Below are 20,109 nucleotides of genomic sequence, written 5' to 3' on the forward strand. Positions count from 1 at the left end.
TCTGGATCACAGTGTCATAGAGACAAGGGGGCGGGCTCATTTCACTCAGACGACCAATCAGTCTCTCAGGATCATTGTGAAGCTATCAAGCTATGCCCTAGCAACCATTTAGAGCACCATAGCAACACAATATATGATATTTGTGAATCATTTCAGGCAAAAAGGCTTTGGCAATAGATGCCTGTTGACATAGCGCTGTCTGTGTGACTAGGCTAATTTCTAAACATCCTATTGTGACATAGGCCACTTAAAAACGGAATAAAACTTATCTTTAATAACGTGCAAACTCAAAACTGAAATCAGTGTTAGCTAAATTAAACAAATAGCAGGCAGGCCTAAGTCAATCAATGATGAGGCATGCCCATCTCCTCACTTCTCAAGATTATCCCCTGTGAGTATGTAGGTCTAGGTGGTCTGGATCTGGCACAACTTAACCCAGGCCCTTTGGCACAAATCACCCCAGACCCACAAGTTTGTAAAACTAGCATGATCCAGCAGTTAAGAGCTAACATCATGCTAACTGTATAGACTCATTGTGTAGCCTACTAAAGCACTAAAACATGTGTGAAATGTTTTCAAACTTGTCTATAATTGTTCAGACACTACAATCAAAAAAACCTTAATCATAGAAATTTTACTTTGAAAGGGAAAAAAGTTAGTTTTTTTGCACTAAAATGTGCTTAACTCTCATGCCATGTGTCTCTCTTCTTTGGAGGATGAGTAAAATTTATTGCTTTTCAAAATTATGTGGTCACATGACCAATTTCTTCTATGGTTTTCCAGAAACAAGGGTTGGAACTACTTCCCCCCCCTGGCACAAATCACCCCGCTCTCCCCTAAATGTACAAAACATAAAATCCTGTGAAAACAGGGGGTGCTGCACCCCACTTCCCGTGCCCCTGGTGAGTGTGTGAGTGAGCGAGAGAGTGTGTGCGTGTGTGTATGTGTGCAGGCGATAACTGGTCGGGAAGCAACTAATCTGACATGTTTCTTGTCAACGACAGACAAGATTTTAGGAGTCAAAATCGCATGAAAAGACAACATAGCCTTATTGCACTGTTTCACCCTTCAGTTGTCAGTTGTTGTTCGTGTTTGTGTGTAGACATGCTGATACTTTGCAATCATCTCGTGCATTACCTGAGTTTATTTTAATTAAAGAACCCTTTTTGTTAATTGAAACCTTTTTGAACTCTCCTTCATCTTCTTCGTAACACCCATCACACGGGGTCACAACTATACCAGCGGGTGTCGCTATAGGACAGTGTTACTTTAGAAAAACGAGTGACTTTTACACCTTTTAATGTAACATTTTGTAGTATTTGCATTGTTTTAGTTATGTTATATGGATTATTTTCTCATCCAGTATTTTTTTGTCACCTTTATTCACAGTGGGATAAAAATGAGCACATTCACAAATGGTAATTCAAGAAGAGAGATTCAACAAACAGAATTTCAGCAAGGCATCATTTGGTCCATCAATATATTTAAAAAAAACAAACAAACAAAAAAAAAACACCATGCAGTTTGGTTAAAAACTAAATTGAATTCAAGCTAATTTCCATTCTCTCCGCCTAAAATAATGATAAAATCTGGTCTGTCTAAAGAATCTAATTTGGCAAAAAAGGAATATAACCCTCATACAAAACCACATAATGATTACATATGATGAAACAACAAAAACAAGTAATCTTCCCTGTAATGTCCAAACCATGGCTTCAAATGTCCTTTTTAAGCATATAAATCGGTACAGTACATAAATTGCTACTTTGGTACGAGATGAACCGGCCATCTCTGTGAAAAATGAAACGTGAATAGACTTTATTTGCTTTCTTAATAAATGTCACTAGTGTTATTATGTGTGTGTGTGTAAGTGTGTGTATATAGTTAGTATCAATTATATATATATATATATATATAACAAAAACGTGTAAGCTTGGAAAAGTCGGTATATTAGAAGCAGTTTGATGCTGGTTTTAACAGAGACAGAACTTAAATTCTTGCATATTCTTGTTCTCTTCCTTTTTCCAGTAGTGATGCATTATATTTCTCCTCTCGTAGTGTGCTGGTGCAAGTTATTGCATAGGTCAAGTCTCATCATATGTTGGTGTCTTTTGCAAGCACAGCGTATCCACACACACACACACACACACACGTCTGCTCCAGTGTCAGGGCATCGATAGCTCAACAGCTGTTCATTTCGCGCCGAGGACGGACTGCATTCTTCCCTTTGCGTGAGTGCGTTTAATTAACAGGGTTATTGGGATCTTGTGAGTCTGTGATGGGAGGTAGAGCTTCATAAGCAGGTAAATCTGTGTCAGGCTCAGAGGCCGTAACCGGACGCTCCTCGAGTGACAGGATGTCAATGGACTGGACGGACTGACGAATGCTTTCCTCGTATGTGGGAGGCAGCTGTGGTAAAAACAGATAAAGCATGACTTAAACATATGTTTGACACAAGATAAATACTGACAAAAGCGATTCTGCTTGTGTCACACATTTTTAGTGTTTAACCAAAAGTACAAAACTTCACGAATTACATTTAGGATTAAGAAATGATTGATAATTATTGAAAATAATTAATAATTTTTAAAAAAAGAGAGAGAACCTGCCCAAAATTCCCTTTTTAAATCCCAGTCAGTGGAAAATTGTGCTCACATTCGTCTCCACCCTCAAATAACCATATATGGAGCTTAGAACGCCTAGTTTTGCTTAGCCTCATCTGCATATCATTTGCATATGCATATTCATCCATGTGATACCATATTTAACGGTTTAAGACAGTATGAGATACGGATGTGCCGTCACATTACATTGCTTAAAATCATTTAGTAGCTTATCCTTGCCTTGTTTTTGAATGAATAAATCAAATAGTATAAAATGCATTTCGGAGAAAGTTTTTCTCAATCTTTCCCACTGGCCAAATAGTATTTTTAATTGCTTTATATTTTTAATGGAAACAGATAGGCCTTATTGTGCTTTATTGATCATTCTCAGACCATGAAGTTCTGAAACATTAAAACACAGCATGCCACAGGAAAAGTGTTCAAAAGCAGCGCATCCACTACAAATATTTATATTTATTAGAATATAAAAAATGGTGTAACTTTTCGGTTATGTAATTTAAGTGCTTAACTCCATTAATGAGAATGACATATTTAATCTAAATGTGTATATCAGACGTAAAACATACGTATTTAAACTGTTATTGTGAACATGCACTGTATTTATGATTAGGACTCATAATGAAGATTTAAAGTGGTTTTCCTTTATCTGCCGTCAGTCTCTCAGCTCACCATCCTCCCTTATCGGGCTTATGCTACTCTGAACAATGCCTGAACTTCGTATTTTGAGCACTTCTTGCGTTGTTTTTGCCTCTTCACGATGACTTGCTTAATTTAGTCCTAATTTGTCAGTCGCTTTGGACAAAAGCGTCTGCTAAATGACTAAATGTAAATATAAATGTAAATGTCGCCAAACTGCTCTGTGTCCAAAATGTTTGTACGCATGGATCAGAGTTTGCGTGCAGGTGCCTCAAATTTTCCCGCCAAGTTTGTTTTGATAAATCACAACTTATGCGTCGAAAGTGGCGTACGCCTCTGTCAGGGCCTGTTTTGTACGTACGCAATGGTTATAAATGAGGCCCCAGGCCTGTTCACAATGAACGATAACTTTAACTATAAAGCTTTAATGATCATTCTAATTCTGCAGAGTAACAAAATTGTCGGAATCACTTCAGAACGATTTCTTTTTGACAGTTGAATGATAAAAACATTGACAGCCAATCAGAATCCATCCTGCTTTAAAGAATCACACCAATGGATGATAACATTGGCCTTGTCCCAAATGACAGACTTCATGTGCACTTGCAGTCTTGTGGACTTAACAATGGCCACCGCGAGTGTCCCATTTCAGGTTTCAGAAGGGGGCGCCAATAACGCAAGCCTCCACAGAAGACTTCTACCCGACTTTTAAAGCAGCATTACGTCAGGAAAGTGTGGACTCGGAGGAAGATCTCAAGGGCTCAGGGTTCCAATTGGGACGGAGCCATTCTGTTTATTCTACACTTGCACTTCAGTTACACTGTCTGTGTCGGAAAGCTGAAAACACTGCCTCCCCAGGCAGCATACAGTGGTATGAAGGCAGCAAGGCACATCCGAATCCAGTGATCGTGTCACATCCTGTCTACTGAGACAACTTCATCTGATCAATTTTTGATGGCAGCATAGATGCCTATGATATCCCACAATCCTGTGCGTTGCAGTCTGTGACGGTTGAGTTAAACAAATAAATATGGCATCTGGAAGTTGCCATTGGTGGTCAGTTTGTGTGTAAATGTACGTTTTTAACAAATGTTTCCACTTTTGATGTCATTTGTAGTGAGAAATTACTCTTGTCGTAATGAAATATTCGCTTGGTTTTCACCAAAGCTCGCTCTATTTCTCTCTCTTCAGTATCATGAGGTTTCGTGAGGCACATTCATGCGCAAACAAAGTCATTGCCTGATAAAGCAGCGAGGCAAGAAGTCAGTTGCCTAAGCTTTCGGACGCGGCCACAATTGCAGGGTGTGGTTGGAAGTGGGAAGAATGGGAATGGGACTGGCTGTCAATGTTTTTTATCGTTCATCTGCTGGGGGAAAAAAATGCTGTCAAAGTGATTCCAGCAATATCGTTCCTATGTGTCAGGATCTTTATAGTGGTGGTGTGGATTCTCTTAAAGTTTTGAGTCAAAAACCACTAAGAATACCCTAGCAACACTGTAGCAACCTTAAACCAGTAGAGTGCGCTAGTGCCCGTCCACTTTTTGAGCAGCGTTGGTTCCGGAAGTATTTTTTCCATCCTTTTCTCCCATTGGGATTTCAAAAAAGTCTTGTTAAGGCGTTATAAGGTTATATTTGGAGAAAAAAAAAGTATTCGAAAATTTAACAAAAAGAAAAAGGCACAAGAGTGAAAGAACTACAATCCCATGAAGCATTGCGAACAGCATAATCAAATTAAAAACTTTACGTTAATTGCAAAATATGGCATGTTTGGCTGGTATCGACTCTCTGATTGGTGGAATTTTCTGTACAGCATCATGGGTAATGTAGTTTTGACCGCAAGTTCCTCTGTTCAACATGATTATTTTAAAACTAATACTGCGGGCTGACGGCTTCAACAGAAGCAAATACCATTGGTGAACAACCTCGTAGCTCACAGTCTGTCTGCCTTTAAAGGTTTATCAGTTATCATTAAAAATCAATTTCCCTATGGAGAAAATGAATAGAGTTTTTACTTCCATAACCCGACTGTTGCACTCTATAACCTGAAAACTGCCCACAACACACTAGCATCATTTCTTTGTGAAAATATCAGTTACACTTTACTTAAAGCCTCTATGCATAATGCATTATAAAACAAAATCATAATGTACGTTGTAATGCATTGAATTATTACATAAATAATTGTAACCAAAGTTAAAATGCATTATAATATTTGCACGTTCTTTGTTACATCTGAAATTGGCTGTGTGTCATGTGTTTTCCTGCATTATACTGACGATTATTCATGAAATCATAGAATGCATGATACGGTGCATTACAAGGCATAATTAATGCATTAAATACAATACATAAATGCATTATGCATAAAGGCTTTAAGTAAAGTGTTACCAAAATATATTTTCTTATTATGTAATATTTCTGCAGCTTTGCAGGTCAGTACTTTTCCACAAGATAAAGACCTTTGCACTATGCTAATTCATAATACAGCGCTCAACATTTATTTAAACAAATTCAGCTAGTGATATTACTGCCATTTTATCTGTCTCTCCTTCGCTATCTCTTTATAGCTATTATAGGACAGACAAAACTGTGGCCTTTAGATGGAGAACAAGCTCACTTAGCTCAGGAATATGGTTAATTGGCGAGAGATCGATCCACCCATTGAAACTTGGGAGAGTGAAGGAGAGGACAGACGGACAAAGAGCCGTTCTCTCTGCCAATGTTTACCTTTCAAGACGGTTATTATGTTTGATGTGCATCAATTTCCCTTAGTGTGTGTACTCATGCGTTTCCTGGCACAAAGTCAACATAAAAGGGACATGAAATGCGGAGAGCATGCGTCACGGCATCAGCGCAGGTGAGGGATGCTGGGCCTGTCTGTGCGGCAGTGAATGGCCATTTACATGATATATGATCATGTTACGGAGCAGAAAATAGAGGGTTATTCATATGGAAAACCTATTGTTTCCTTAATTCAGTTAGACTACACCTGCCGTAGATAACCAGCTTAAACTGCAGCCACACACTGCTAATAGACAACACTGTTATCGCTGGCCTTCAATAAAGCAACTACTGCTTAGTTGCCAAACATAAATCTTTTTATATTTTTTTATTTTTTATTATCTAAAGTTTATGTCTGAATGTATATTTGTATATTTAGATGCTGTGACAAGTAATAAACTTTGATTCCACTAGTTAATTTCAAAGGTCCTGCGGTGTAACAGTTTTAAAAACTGCTAATTTTCCATTTAGTCTATTTAACGAATTAATTTTCACAAGGCTCAATAATGCAATTGTGCAGAATTGTTTACAGTTTAATGTCATTTGTAAATTCATGACCAGTCATACTTGTGTAACGCTCGGTTTTGGTTTCTGTATGGAGTTTTAGATTGAAACTCTTTGTTTTCCTTTTGTTTCTATGGATTCTAGAAGGTTCTCATTTGTCGTCATGGCAACTCATTGTTTGATTGATTTGACCCACCTGCTCCTTGTTTAGCTTTTTAGTTACTCTGTCTCTGTGTATATATAGCCCTCCCTAGTGAAAAAAAAGTAGCCTATACTTTAATGTAATGTGTTATAATATTGCGTTACTCCCTAAAAAAAAGTAACTTATTGCATTACTCAGTTACTTTTCATAGAAAGTAATGCCTTAAGTAACTTTTGCGTTACTTTTTCTCACCTGGGCTGGGCTTGCTTTTTTTTTAATAATAATATATTTGGCAAATGTAAAGGCCCTTTCACACCAAAAGTGAAATGAATAAGCTTTAGGTTGAAGGAAATGCACATACACGCCTGTACAGTAGTGAATTTGCATTTCCTTCAGCTTAAAGCTTATTCATTTCACTTTTGGTGTGGAAGGGCCTTTACATTTGCCAAAAATATAACTTTTGCTCTCTTTATGGGAACACATGGGAAAGCAAAGTAACTTACCTTACTTATTTGAAAAAGTATCTTAGGTATTTTGTTGTCAATTTAAAAGTGATGTGTTACTTTACTAGTTACTTGAAAAAAGTAATCCGATTACGTAGCTCAGGTTACTTGTAGTGCCCCACCCCAACACTGAATATAATTTCTATGGCTTAATGAGTCACCTCTGTCACAATAGGTCCGCCGAGGCCGAAGCGGTCGGCTATCATCATGTGGATCTGCCGTTGTCTGTCTTTCTTGCGCACACTCTCGTACGAGGGCAGGCGAGGATGAGCAGGCTCCATTGAGGACAGGTAGTAGCTGCTGGGCACACCAATGAGGAACAAAGAGCCCGACTGACAGCCACAAGCAGAAACAAAACTGATGAAATGAGGAACTGAAAGTAATGACGACAAGCTTTCACCCTTTACCAATGTTGTTCCAAACCTGCATTCCCATCAAGACAATGACAACATTCAACAAAAGTGAAGGAAAAGTATTTTGGTGCCTATTGGTCATACAGGTTTACAACGACATGAAGGCGAGTAAATGACGGCAGAGGGTGAAATACAGTGTTCTTTAGCGCTTACCTGTGCATTGACGTTCTCGTGACCTGTGTCGTGTGTTTGCTCAAAATCAGATGAAGCAACTAGAGTCTGTCTGCTGTTGTAGTACTGATGAGGAGCTTCCTGTTCAACCAAGAAATGACAAGCCTCTGTTAATACACTGTGGGAAAGAAACCTGGCAGCTGTGGTTGTCAGAATAATCCTGTACAAAAATACAGTAAAAATGTAAACATTTACAGGATGACCTGTACATTTTACAGTATAAACCTGTAATTTACAAACAAGAACATTGCAATTTAAACTGGTAAATCCATGAAGCACACTAGTACTTTGTACCTTTAACATGTACTGACAACCACCATAATAACAGTTGGTAAAAGAGGAATCCACATGAAGATGTTCATCACACAAACACAAAACGCCATCATGCTAACACACAGACACAATAACAATGCAATAAACATTCATTAAACAACAGAAGATGTCAAATAAAACCCAAATGTGTGTAACTGGTAACAAAAATGGAACATAATTATCTAAACAAAATACTTTCAAATGTGAAGTGCCACACCGGGAATTATGGGAATGCCAGTTTATAGTTTTTTGCTGTAAATTATAATTTAATTAGCTTTTTTACTTCTAAAAAACAGCATGTAACAGTATTTTACTGTAAAAATGACGAGATATTTTACAGTTTTTTCCCCTATATATAGTACGAGAACCAACTGTTAAACTATAAACAGTGTTTTTTCTGTAGCGTTTTACAATATTCTACAGTTTTCTTTTTTTTTTTTTTTACAGTGTATGACATTTACCGTTCAAAAGTTTGGGTGAGATTTTTTTATGTTTTTGAAAGAAGTCTCTTTTGCTCACCAAAGCTGCATTTAGTATGTGATCAGAAATACGGTAAAAACGTTAATATTGAGAAATATTATTACATTTTAAAATGTTTATTTTATTTAATTTTTTTATGTGAATATATTGTAAAATGAATTTTCAGCATCATTACTCCAGTCTTCAGTGTCACATGATCCTTCAGAAATCATTCTAATATGATGATTTGCTGCTACATTTCTGATTATCATCAATGTTGAAAACTGACTGCTTCATAGTTCATAGTCAGGAGCTCAACCAGCATAATAGTTACAATGTTTTCATATTGATTGCGAGTCAAACCATCCCCAATCTTGATTTAAAGTCTCACACCCCCCCGTCTTTGTCTTTCCGCAATGTCTCTCCTCCTCTTCCTACTTCTGCAATGTTAGAGCCAGACCTCTGGATGGTCATAAATTACTCCGCTAAGGAGAAGACCACCAAGCAACTTCCTCAACGGCTCCCTCCCCTCCCATCCAGCGCTAGATTAGGCAGGCGGGCCCCGCGTGAGGCCGAGGAATTCCTCCAGCCCAGCCGGACACTCAGTGAATACCCCACACCTAAATAGATGCCTTTGTGTCCCGGGACAATACAGTGTCTTACTGCGTCATCAGGGTGCTGAGTAACAATCCCCACACTGGCGTTTTAACGGTCTGCCTCTGTTTTGCACCCTTGTTTCTGCGGCAGGTACTACTAAACGAGCGCACTCCCTTTTACAGGCCCATATGTCACCCGGACAAGTCAGTTAACAGTGTTACAAGTCATTAGTGCACTCGTTGGCCAAAATGTGCAGAGAAGGGTTGGAAATTAACCAGGGCTTGAGGTAAATGCAAGCAGCAAAATGCCCCTTCATGGTTTTATTTATTTATTTATTTATTATCTGTTATTTACATCATTTCACATCAAGAAAAAAATAAGAAATTATATTTTGGACAAAGAAAATTAAACCTGATTTAAGAACATTAAGACATTATTTTCTTTACAATTACTTTGGGCGACAAATTTCTACCATTACTGTGTGGGGACATTTTAATTTGAGTGAGTTATTCACATTATTATTTTTTCCTTAAATACTGTAATACATTTTACAGTACATTTTAAAAGACATAAATACTTTACCAATGAAATATTGTCACCATGGCAAAAAAAATATTAGAATTTTTTTTTAAATAGGCTTTATTTACTTAATGTCAAATATAATTTCTTGTAAATTTGGGTACAAAACATGATACAGATGAGATTCAACCTTATGTAAAAAAAAAAAAAAAAAATAATATTTTTTTGCAATAATAAATGGCTGACTGTACCAAAAAGTGCACGTTTTCAAAAGTTTTGCTTTAAAGTACATTTTAAATCATGTTTTATTAATTATATTGATGTGTTGACTACCAAAGCAGGGTAACATACTAAAGTACTTGATTATAATTTTAACTGTAAATGCATTATTCAATATTACATTTAAAGTATATTTTAATATATTTGTGTCAAAGACAACAGAAGAAGTTATGAAATTACATATGAAGATGAACTTAAGTCAAAAGCAGTTCAGCTAATAGCATTTAATGTAAATTTAAACTATAATACATTTTCATTTCAATTAACATGCATTTAATATCAGTTCACACTGATGTATATTCTTAAAAATATACAAAAAAAAATCTACAAAAGTATATTCCCTTAAATAGACAACATGCTTTGTGTTTTAAAAAAAAAAGTGCCCTCTTAAAGGTAAAAAAAAAGCCCCTGTCAATCAATCCCAGTTGGCAAATATCGTCCCTTAATAGAAACCGGGCCCGAATCTGAGACACAGCTGACGTCTTGGACTCAAGGCAAGAGCTCCTGACAGCTCTGACATCACTCACAGTGACGTACTTTGACCTTTCCCATCACCCCTCTTATTCGGGACACCGGGAGACACGTTTAGTAAATGTGAGGTCAGGGGTCACCTTCCCTCGCTGGTTTTCCCTCTCAACAGTCTCGGAGTCCCCCCAATAAGAGAGACGTTCTTTTGTTTGCTCCTCTGATTCAGGCAGTGTGAAAAAGCAAAAAGCGTGTAAAATCAGTCCTGAAGTCGGGGGAGGACCTCTTCAGCGGTGTGCCTTTTTCACTGCCTGACCTAAAGTAAAACCTTTGTCTCCTGTGATCCCCCCCCACCACCAAAACACTGAACCTAACGATCAGATGGTGAAGACCCCTCAGTAAGAGGACATAATGTCTCAAAATGAGTCGAGTTTCTATAGGAGAGATGATAAAAGAGTTTCACTTGCATTGGCCTGCTGACAATTCCAGCGTAGATCAGCATGAATTCCATGTTGGTCCAGGCTGGTTTGTACTGGTCTATCTGGTGGACCAACACAGTCATGCTGTTGTCAAGAAAAACTGAGCTGGTGTAGCTGGTCCACAGCATGCAAACATGCCTAATGCTGGTGACCAGCAAGTCTTAAAGGTTTAAGAATCGCCACGCAACATTAGAGATTTACCATGTTAAAACCAGATTTCTTCTTCAATGCAAGTATGAGATTATTTCATCCATTTAATTATCCACAAGGTGAAAATCATGATTGACTTGTCCGATCATTTCGTCCGCTTAAACTCCGCCCCTTTCTTACAATCGCATTCAGCCGATCTGCCGCCATCCAATCAACAACCGAAGGATTGAATCAAGTCCCGCCCTTTCTTTTTTTTCATCGATTTCACTCTGATGTACGTCACAATACGGAAGAAAAGAGCTGATGCTACTTCTGTTTCATTGCGACTTTAAAGAGCATAAACAAACCATGGAGCATCTATAGACAACAATTTGCTCAAAACTGACAACTCATAATATGCCACTAGTTGTTAAAATGTCTTTAAAGAGGCCATACAGTATTATACGTGTTAAAGTCAATGTTTTAAAAAAAAAAGTTTTTTTTGGTTAAATGTCTAAAATAATGTCTGTGGTAAATACAAGCTCAAGGGATTTTCATGTTTTATTCTACATAAAATAGATCAGTAATGCCCTCTTGTGATTTTCCCTCTTGTGATTTTTTTAAGCAATTAGGCCTACTTGTTTTGTAAAAAGGCGGTTGATAACAAGTGTCTAAATGGGACTACCGAGAACATTAAAGGGATACTTCACTGATTAGCATTAAGCTTTGTATCAGTAGAAACCCGGTAGTATTTTCGATTGACCATGCTTCCCTCCCTCATGTCCCCCTGAGACGAGAGATTTCTGTATTGTGTGTCTGGAAAAAAACCTCAGATGACGCAAAAATCATCATTTAGCATCATCTGAGGCTTTAGTCCAGAGGCGAGAGACTGCAGCCAGTAGGAGGAGCTCGTTCCGCATGTTTTCAACCCGCCCATAGGGGGATCTCACGATAAAACGCCGTCTTTTTTTCGTTTTGAGTCGACTAGTAGCCTAGTTGTATCTTTCGAACACTGCCCTCTGTAACCGGTAGGCGTGGCTTGGGAGTGGCCTCGTAGGGCAGCGAAGCAAGTGCATTCTGGGAGTTTTTGTCTTTCATCCACATGAGCCAAAAATACATTTTCTGGCTTTTCTCAGTCTAGAAGGCACCAACTTCTAAAATAATTTCACATTTCTACTACATAAATGACCCCATTTACAGTTTTTCTCAATTGTTTACACACAAATACTGGTACTTGAGACACAATGACCACAACATGTAACTCAATCACCAACCCCCTGAACCAATTTTGCTAAACTACAAGCACAATTCCTGCTTTACACTCAAATTGCAGTTCTAAAACACACTTTTTTCAAAACACTACACACAATTCTCTGCTTTTGGCACAATTTTCATGCAGAAAATCTCTTGTTTTCACAAGGAACACACTGCCATTCAAATATGCACACTGACTCATCACATGGGCAAACACCCGTCACACAGTTTTACAATTAGCAATCAGAGCTTTAGCATAAAAGGGCAACAGGTGAGCTCTTCAATGGAGCAATGGATGCCAACATTGGATTTTTTTTTTTTACTGTAACTGTATACAGTCAATTCTTCTGTTGTTTTGTATGTAGACCACTGTATGTACAACTTTGTGTTGGTTGGGATGTACACTGTGTACATTGTTTTTGTGGGAAAAATAAAATATATTTGTTACCGTGTATTTGTGTGTTCTGAGTATAAAAACAATATTCTCAAATATTTTACAACACACTTATGTATGTACTGTCTGTAGTAAGTGTAACACTGAACAAAAGTCATTATGATGAATGGAGAAGAAGTGTTTTCCATTCATCATAGTGTTTTACATTGAGCACATCTGTGTTCAACTGGTTCTTATAAATGTCTATACATACGATGGTTTGTGTGTGTCATTTGAAAATAAAATACCATTTTGAGAAGAAATGTAAAGTTTCATTTTGCAGGAGAATTGAGGGGTTTTGCCCATTGTGTGTGTGTTTTTTGATATGTGTGTAGAGTTCCGAGAATATGAGGCATGCTTTCAGAAAATGTGTGTAAACAATCGAGAAAGACTGTAAATACACATTCATCTTTCCAGCGGTGAAATATCCCTTTATATCCCAGCCGAACAGGTAAACTCATCTAGTCACTAGTCGCTTTCACAGACCCATTGTGAACCCCAAACGCTTGCAAACTATTATAACTCCAACTTTCAAGTTGTGTTCATTTGTGAAGATTACCATGCAAGAGTCATAAACCGTTGGTCAGATCACAGAGCTTATTCACTGCAATAATCCAAACACCAGTGGAAAAATCAGGATGATGCTTCACTTACAGTTTGGCAAACTGCAGTGAATCAAAGACAGTCTCAAAAACACGGTTTGAAATCGCTGTCACAAACTACCTTGTAACCAATCAGATCAACGTGTGATCGTCAACCAGTGGATCTCTGAGCTGGTGTGAGTAAGTGGAGGCGGGGCTAATTTGCATATTCATAGAACCTCGTATACTAAATGAGGCAAGGGTGTAGAGTTACATTCAAGCTACTTTAAGTCATGAAGATTTTTTTTTTTCAATGAAAAAACATTTAAATATGTCATTTTTGTGATCAAATATGAGTTTTAAGGGATATAATGATTGACTACAGGGGGACTTTAAATCTCGAGAAAGGCGGGTCTCCAGGAGTGGGTCTCAGAACCATTGATTTAGTAAGTTTAAATATGGTGGTCACTCCCGAAACTTTACTGTGTGTATATGGTATAATAATTTGGTGTGATCTTTGACACTCACCTACACTAGACTCACATATTAAGAAGAGTATTACAAAATCTTCATTCCATCATCTCAGAAACATTGCAATAATTAGGCCCTACCTTACTCTACCTGACGCTAAAAGGCTTATTCATGCATTTGTTACTTCCAGGATTGACTATTGTAATGAACTATTTGTTGGTTCACCTGCTAAATCAGTAGTGCATCCAGAATTCAGCAGCACATACACTTCACCACGTCAGCACATTACAGGCGTGCTTTATAGCTTGCATTGGCTTCCTGTTCAGTCGCGTATTGCTTTTAAAACTCTCACTCACACTAACACACAAAGCTATGCATGGATATAGCCCCATCTTACATCTGTGGCTTAGTCAGCCTGTACTTGGAACATGATTTTTACTTACAGTTTTTCTCAATTGCTAAGACACAATTTCTGAAACCTTGCTCCATTTTCTGAAAACATTAAACACAAAACCTCATCTTTAAGCACTCTGACTCCTCTTGCAAAATGAAACTTTTGCCTCAAAACTGTTCTCAAATCATAGACAAAGGGATCAAAATGATATACACTATCAAGCAGTCAGTAAACAATACACCAAAAAACAGAAAACACATTGTTCGAAACATATAGTTCTAGAAAGATATCTATGGACCGCTATTCTGTTTGTAGACTTACCCGTGACACCTTACTGTACCATCAAAAAAGTTCAGGGAGAAGTACATTTTTAATCTCAAAACAAATTTCAGATTTTTTCCGTTTTTGATGAACAAAAACATGCTCTATCATAGTAGCTCAAAATTGATCAGAAATGACTACTCTGCTTTGCTCTTTGCAAAGTTTCTTTGTTCTTCCTCCTCCTTGTACCCCTATTTTTACAGTACTGTACCCTGCATCTCACAAACTTGTCCTTTGTGATACTGTAAGTCTTGTTCTTTGTTGATATGAACCTGCAACCAGTCAAAATCTATTGAGCAGTCAGTACTGTTAACAAATGGAAAGCACAATGTTCAGGGCCATACAATTTGTTCATTGTACAGTATACAGCCTACAATGCACTGTACTACAGTATACAATACTAAAAGGGACACAAATCAAAGGAGTAAACATGTGATCAGTGTGCTTCTTCTTGTCTTTGGGCATCATTTGAAACAGGTTAAATCAGTTTTGAGTGGTTGTGTTCAATCAATGACATGTGTTCTCTATTTGTATTTGATCGTTGCCACTTGTGTTTACCAGTATGGATGACATGTGCATTAGAGTGCAGAATGTGTTTTGAGAATGACAATGTGTTTAGAGTTTTGCTGAAAAGTCTGCAAATTGTGTTTTGCCATGTGAAATGGTTTAAGGTATTGACAACAGACGGCACAATTAGCTAAATGAGTTCAGGCAACTGAGAACTTTGTTCAGCCAATGGGTGTTAGTGTTTTAGCAATTGAGAAAAACTGTAATATCCTAATGATTTTTGGCATAAAAGAAAAATCAATAATTTTGACCCATGCGACTGGTTTTGTGATCCAGGGTCACATATAGTCACTGTCATTAGTATTTTACTGTGTTGTACTGTAATTTTGTATTATTTTTGTACTTCTGCGCTTTGGGTTTAAGAAAAGCGCATTATAAATAAAATGTATTATTATTATTATTGTGTGTGTACATTTACCTCATGCCTATCTTCACCACAGGTTAACTTAGCAGACATGTTTTTGCATTTCCTCTTTGTGGAGGCAGTTTCCCTGTGGTACTGAGATAAGGTTAAAGTTCTCTCAGGGGGGACGATTAGGGCTGAAAGTGATCAGGAAAAGGAAAGGCTGAGGATGAGGCATGACCTCAGGCTGAAGTGTGAGCAGATAAACGCTCTCACGACACACATCCTGAGGACTGGACACATTAAAGGAGAAAAGCTCTGACGTGAGGTGAGGTTTCACAGCCCACATTGGAAAGTTCCTGCACTTAACTCTCTGATGCTGTTCTTATTACGTTTTTTTTTGTTCGTTCTTCATCGGAATGGTACGAAACTTGGTAAAGGCGAACACACAAATATTTATGGACATGATTCGAAAAGTTTGAATGGTCCTGAAAAAAATAGTCACACTTGTGCTCCTCATGGTCAAAAATGACAGCATTGGAAATGAACGGGAGACGAATTTCATCTAGTGGAGACGTTTGGTACTGCGGCCTAAACAAAATCTGACCGAAAGCTTATTTATTGAGATATCAAGCTCAAATTTGGAACACAACTCGTGTTCCAAAATGAGTTCCAATTTATGGCTTTGATTTCCTTGCAGTTTTAGAGTAAAACATGTTTTTGAAAATATATATTTAATATAAATTTTTTTTTTTTTTTTTGCATTTTTCATAACAATAAACGTAAAATTCTCCAACTTTTTTAAATTCACTTTTAACACTTTTTTCACTTCAGCAATAATCTGCCAAGTGTCGTCTTTGAAAAGAGATCAAACTCAAGTCTGTGCTCTAAAGCATTCAAATGTAATGCTCTATGCTCAAAAAGTGAATCAAATTATAATTACATTTATAAATACAGCGTAAAAAATAATTCAGTACCATAAAATCCCCTAAAAATATAAAATATTGAATAAAAAACAATATCGAACTAAAATATAGTGCATTGGGGAAAAAAAGGGTCATTTTTGACCGAGACGCGAGGGTTAAAACGCCAATGAATTTTCAACACGTATGTTATTTTTATTTTTTTATGTTTGCTTATAGTGTACTAAAGAAAACCCATAAAAGTATATATAAAAAGCTATAACTTGCAGCTACTGTATAGCCTAATTAATGAAAAACAAAACAATGATACACATGAAACGGCTCTTTTAATTCTTTCAAATAAATAATATAAAATTGGATAAATTATTCTTGCACTGACCAAAGCGTGTAAAGGGAGAAGGTTACAATAAAAACATACATTTTAACATTAGATGTTACTATTGTTTTATATACAATTGTTCTATATGCAGTTTGTAGTGCAATTAAATCAGAAGTAACTGTAATTAAATGACAGAAAAAAGAAGACTAATCAATTACTTTATATTTTCAAATAAGGAAAAGTAATTAATTACTTAGTAATGAGTTACACCCAACACTGAAAGTTAATTTTACAGTGTCCTGTTACATGTACTTACCATAGTAATAACAGTAAATTATGCATAATTACATGCAACTAACCCTCAACCAAACCCTATATAGTAAGGACATGTAGTTGATTAATATTACTCAGTACTTACTGTAAATATATAATTACACTGTAACAATGATGCCTTAAAATAAAGTCTAACCGAAAAAGGTACTAAATTGCAACTGTCATTACAAACGTGTAATTACAAATATATTTTAATACATGACATACATCTTTCACCAGAAATTACATTAAAGTATATTTCAGTTTGCCATAAACGCTTGTCATTCTGCAGCTCACTTTAACCATATTTCAAAGACTATATATATATATATATATATATAACATTATGAAATTACATATAAAGATGTAATACTTGAGTGCGTCAGAAACACTCTAAAGTTCAACTAATTGCAATTTTATTTTATTTAAATGATCATACATTTTCATTTAATTGCAATTAACATGCAATTATTGTCAGAAAACATTACATTTAAGTATATAATTTCAGCGTGTACGTGCGCAGACAGCTTTACTCCTCCACTCGGTTTAAGATTTGATTACTGTGTAACTTTTCCAGGGCACTTGTGACCATGATAGTCAGGGGAACGGTCACGCTGTTTTGTGCTCCTCTCTAACAGAACGGCTTGTTTATCTGACTCACGTAAACCTGCACAGTTTGTGCTCTTCACTGTCAAATCTTTGAGTTTTTGAAGCTTTCTTGCTTACGTTGCTTGAGTTTGTTTTGATATCGCGGCTGACGCTACCAACGTCCAAACTGAGTCACAGTGTTTGCCGAAGCACATGGCGAAGCTCGTGAACGTTTAGCACAGTTAAGAGAAAGATAATATGTAATCTCTGATTGTGTGTCAGCGTAGGCCTACTGAACAGTGTGAGATGTTCTTCATTCGCAAAATAAATATCAAACTAGGTCAGCTGTAACTCTTTAACTGCATTTGATACTTTCATTCGCCCTAAAACTGTCCAGCATCTGATTTCATGTCCTATTGGAAAGGAAAATCCCAAATGACATCTCATTAATATCTCAATTGTCCCTCATAGGAGATAATTTCCCATTCAACTGTAGGCTAAACTCTATGAGCTGCATTCATTTCCAAGCCTCAGGTTTGCAGGAGAAACACTTGACCTGAGGCACTTAATGAAAGTATGAAAGCTTGGATGAAAGGGATTTTCCTCACCATGTCAGTGCCAGATTCCTGATAAACCCTCATTTTGCAGCAGAGAGGAACCTTCCGGTACAGGATCAACAGCAGCACCACGATCATGAAGAAGAACACCAGACAACAGACTGGAGAGACACAACAGACACCGGGCACGTCAATCACATGAGCTCGGAAACACTCTCGCTGCTTCTGCTGTTTTGAACTCATCCATTAAAATGTAAATTTTTAGATTCGTAAAGATTAAAAATAGGCACAATTTATGCAATTTAAAACATTTAAGCATAAAGCATGAGTCTTTACAATCTTGGCAAACATCATTTCTGCATAATAAAGTGTTTTAAGGACTCATGTTATATATATATCACACACATATATTTACACAAACACACACACACACACACACACATACACACACATATATATACACACACACACACACACACACACACATATATATAAATATAGGCCTATATATAAAACACACACACATATATATACACAAACACACACATATATATACACAAACACACACACACACACACACACACACACACACATATATATACATATATATATATGTATATATATTTACATAGTTTTGTTAGATACAATTAACCGCGATTAATCGATTTTGACAGCACTATATATACAGTACATATACAAACATATTATATATCTAATTACTTCTATTGTCTTTGAAATATGGTTAAAGTGAGCTGCAGAATGACAAGCGTTTATGGTAAATTCTTTAATGTAATTTCTGCTGAAAGATGTATGTTATGTATTTACATATATTTTTAATTACACGTTTGTAATGACAGATGCAATTTAGTACATTTAAAATATATTAACTTTCAGTGTTGGGTGTGGCTCATTACTAAGTAATTAATTACTGTCTTTTAATTACTTTTCCTTATTTGAAAATGTAAAGTAAGGGATTACTCTGAATTTTTTTGTCATTTCATTACAGTTACTTCTGATTTAATTGCATTACAAACTGCATATAGAACAATTGTATATAAAAACAATAGCATGTAACGTCTAATGTTACAATGTATGTTTTTATTGTAACCTTCTCCCTTTACACACTTTGGTCAGTTCAATAATAATGAATGCAATTTTATACTATTTATCTGAAAGAATTAAAAGAGCCGTTTCATGTCTATCATTATTTTGTTCAACTCGCGATTGAAATTAGAAAGTAATTAGAAATCCAATACTTTTATAGAAAGATTAATTAATACAGTAATCTAATTACACTGTTGAAGATGTAATTAGTATCTAGTAATTCATTACTTTTACAGTAGCTTACCCAACACTTGAACACTGTGGGTTTACAAACCTTTAAGATATTTTACTGTAATTTATGGTCTCAACCATATACAAACAGAAAACACTAATTTTAAACAACTAATAATAATATTTTTCCAAGAAATTTTGCGACATCATCAGCCCAATTAAGACACTTAACACTGAGAAAAACAGTATTTATATGGATATTATTAACACATCTGATGGTGATACTCACACGCGCCCACGACGACTGTCCGCTGGTCCGCAGAGAGGCTCGAGGTGGAGGCGACAGTTGGGGACAAAGTGCTGGACATCTCTGACAACAAATACAACTTTTCTAACAAGCTGTCTCATAGTAAGCCATCACGAGAGTCCTCTTTCCTTCTTCCCAGCTTCATCTTCAGACACGAGTGAACTGAACGTCAGTCACGACTCACATCCTCCTAGTCCTCGCGAAGCAGCGGCAGCGGATACTCTGTTGCCATCGGTGAATGGACGGAGAATCCTACTATGGCGAAGGCGTGGCTTGTGAATACTAACGAAGCTCGTGACTGGACGCTGCCGGGATGTCGCTAAGCAACGGTTGCAAGGACTAATTAATATTCATGAGCTGATCCTTCATCGTAGTAGGATTCGTTCGCTTTAGGTAAAGGAGGATGTGAAATAGACACAAATAAAGTTGTGAATTTTGTTTATGTTCTAGTT

At 36.7% G+C, this 20,109-nt stretch overlaps 1 protein-coding gene across 1 annotated transcript; it reads right to left on the minus strand.

Moving 5' to 3' along the window:
* Positions 1-1,930: 1,930 nt before the first annotated feature.
* Positions 1,931-19,856, minus strand: LOC311301082 (uncharacterized protein). Its single transcript, XM_084425933.1, has 5 exons — positions 19,640-19,856; positions 18,127-18,236; positions 7,756-7,854; positions 7,351-7,521; positions 1,931-2,409 (listed from the first exon to the last, which is right to left on the minus strand). Exons 1-5 carry the CDS (start codon positions 19,716-19,718, stop codon positions 2,242-2,244), a joined length of 627 nt encoding a protein of 208 aa, XP_084282059.1. The 5' UTR covers positions 19,719-19,856; the 3' UTR covers positions 1,931-2,241.
* Positions 19,857-20,109: the final 253 nt, after the last annotated feature.

This window comes from Rutilus rutilus (genome assembly GCF_951802725.1).
Source record: "Rutilus rutilus genome assembly, chromosome: 1".
Classification (NCBI taxonomy): domain Eukaryota; kingdom Metazoa; phylum Chordata; class Actinopteri; order Cypriniformes; family Leuciscidae; genus Rutilus; species Rutilus rutilus.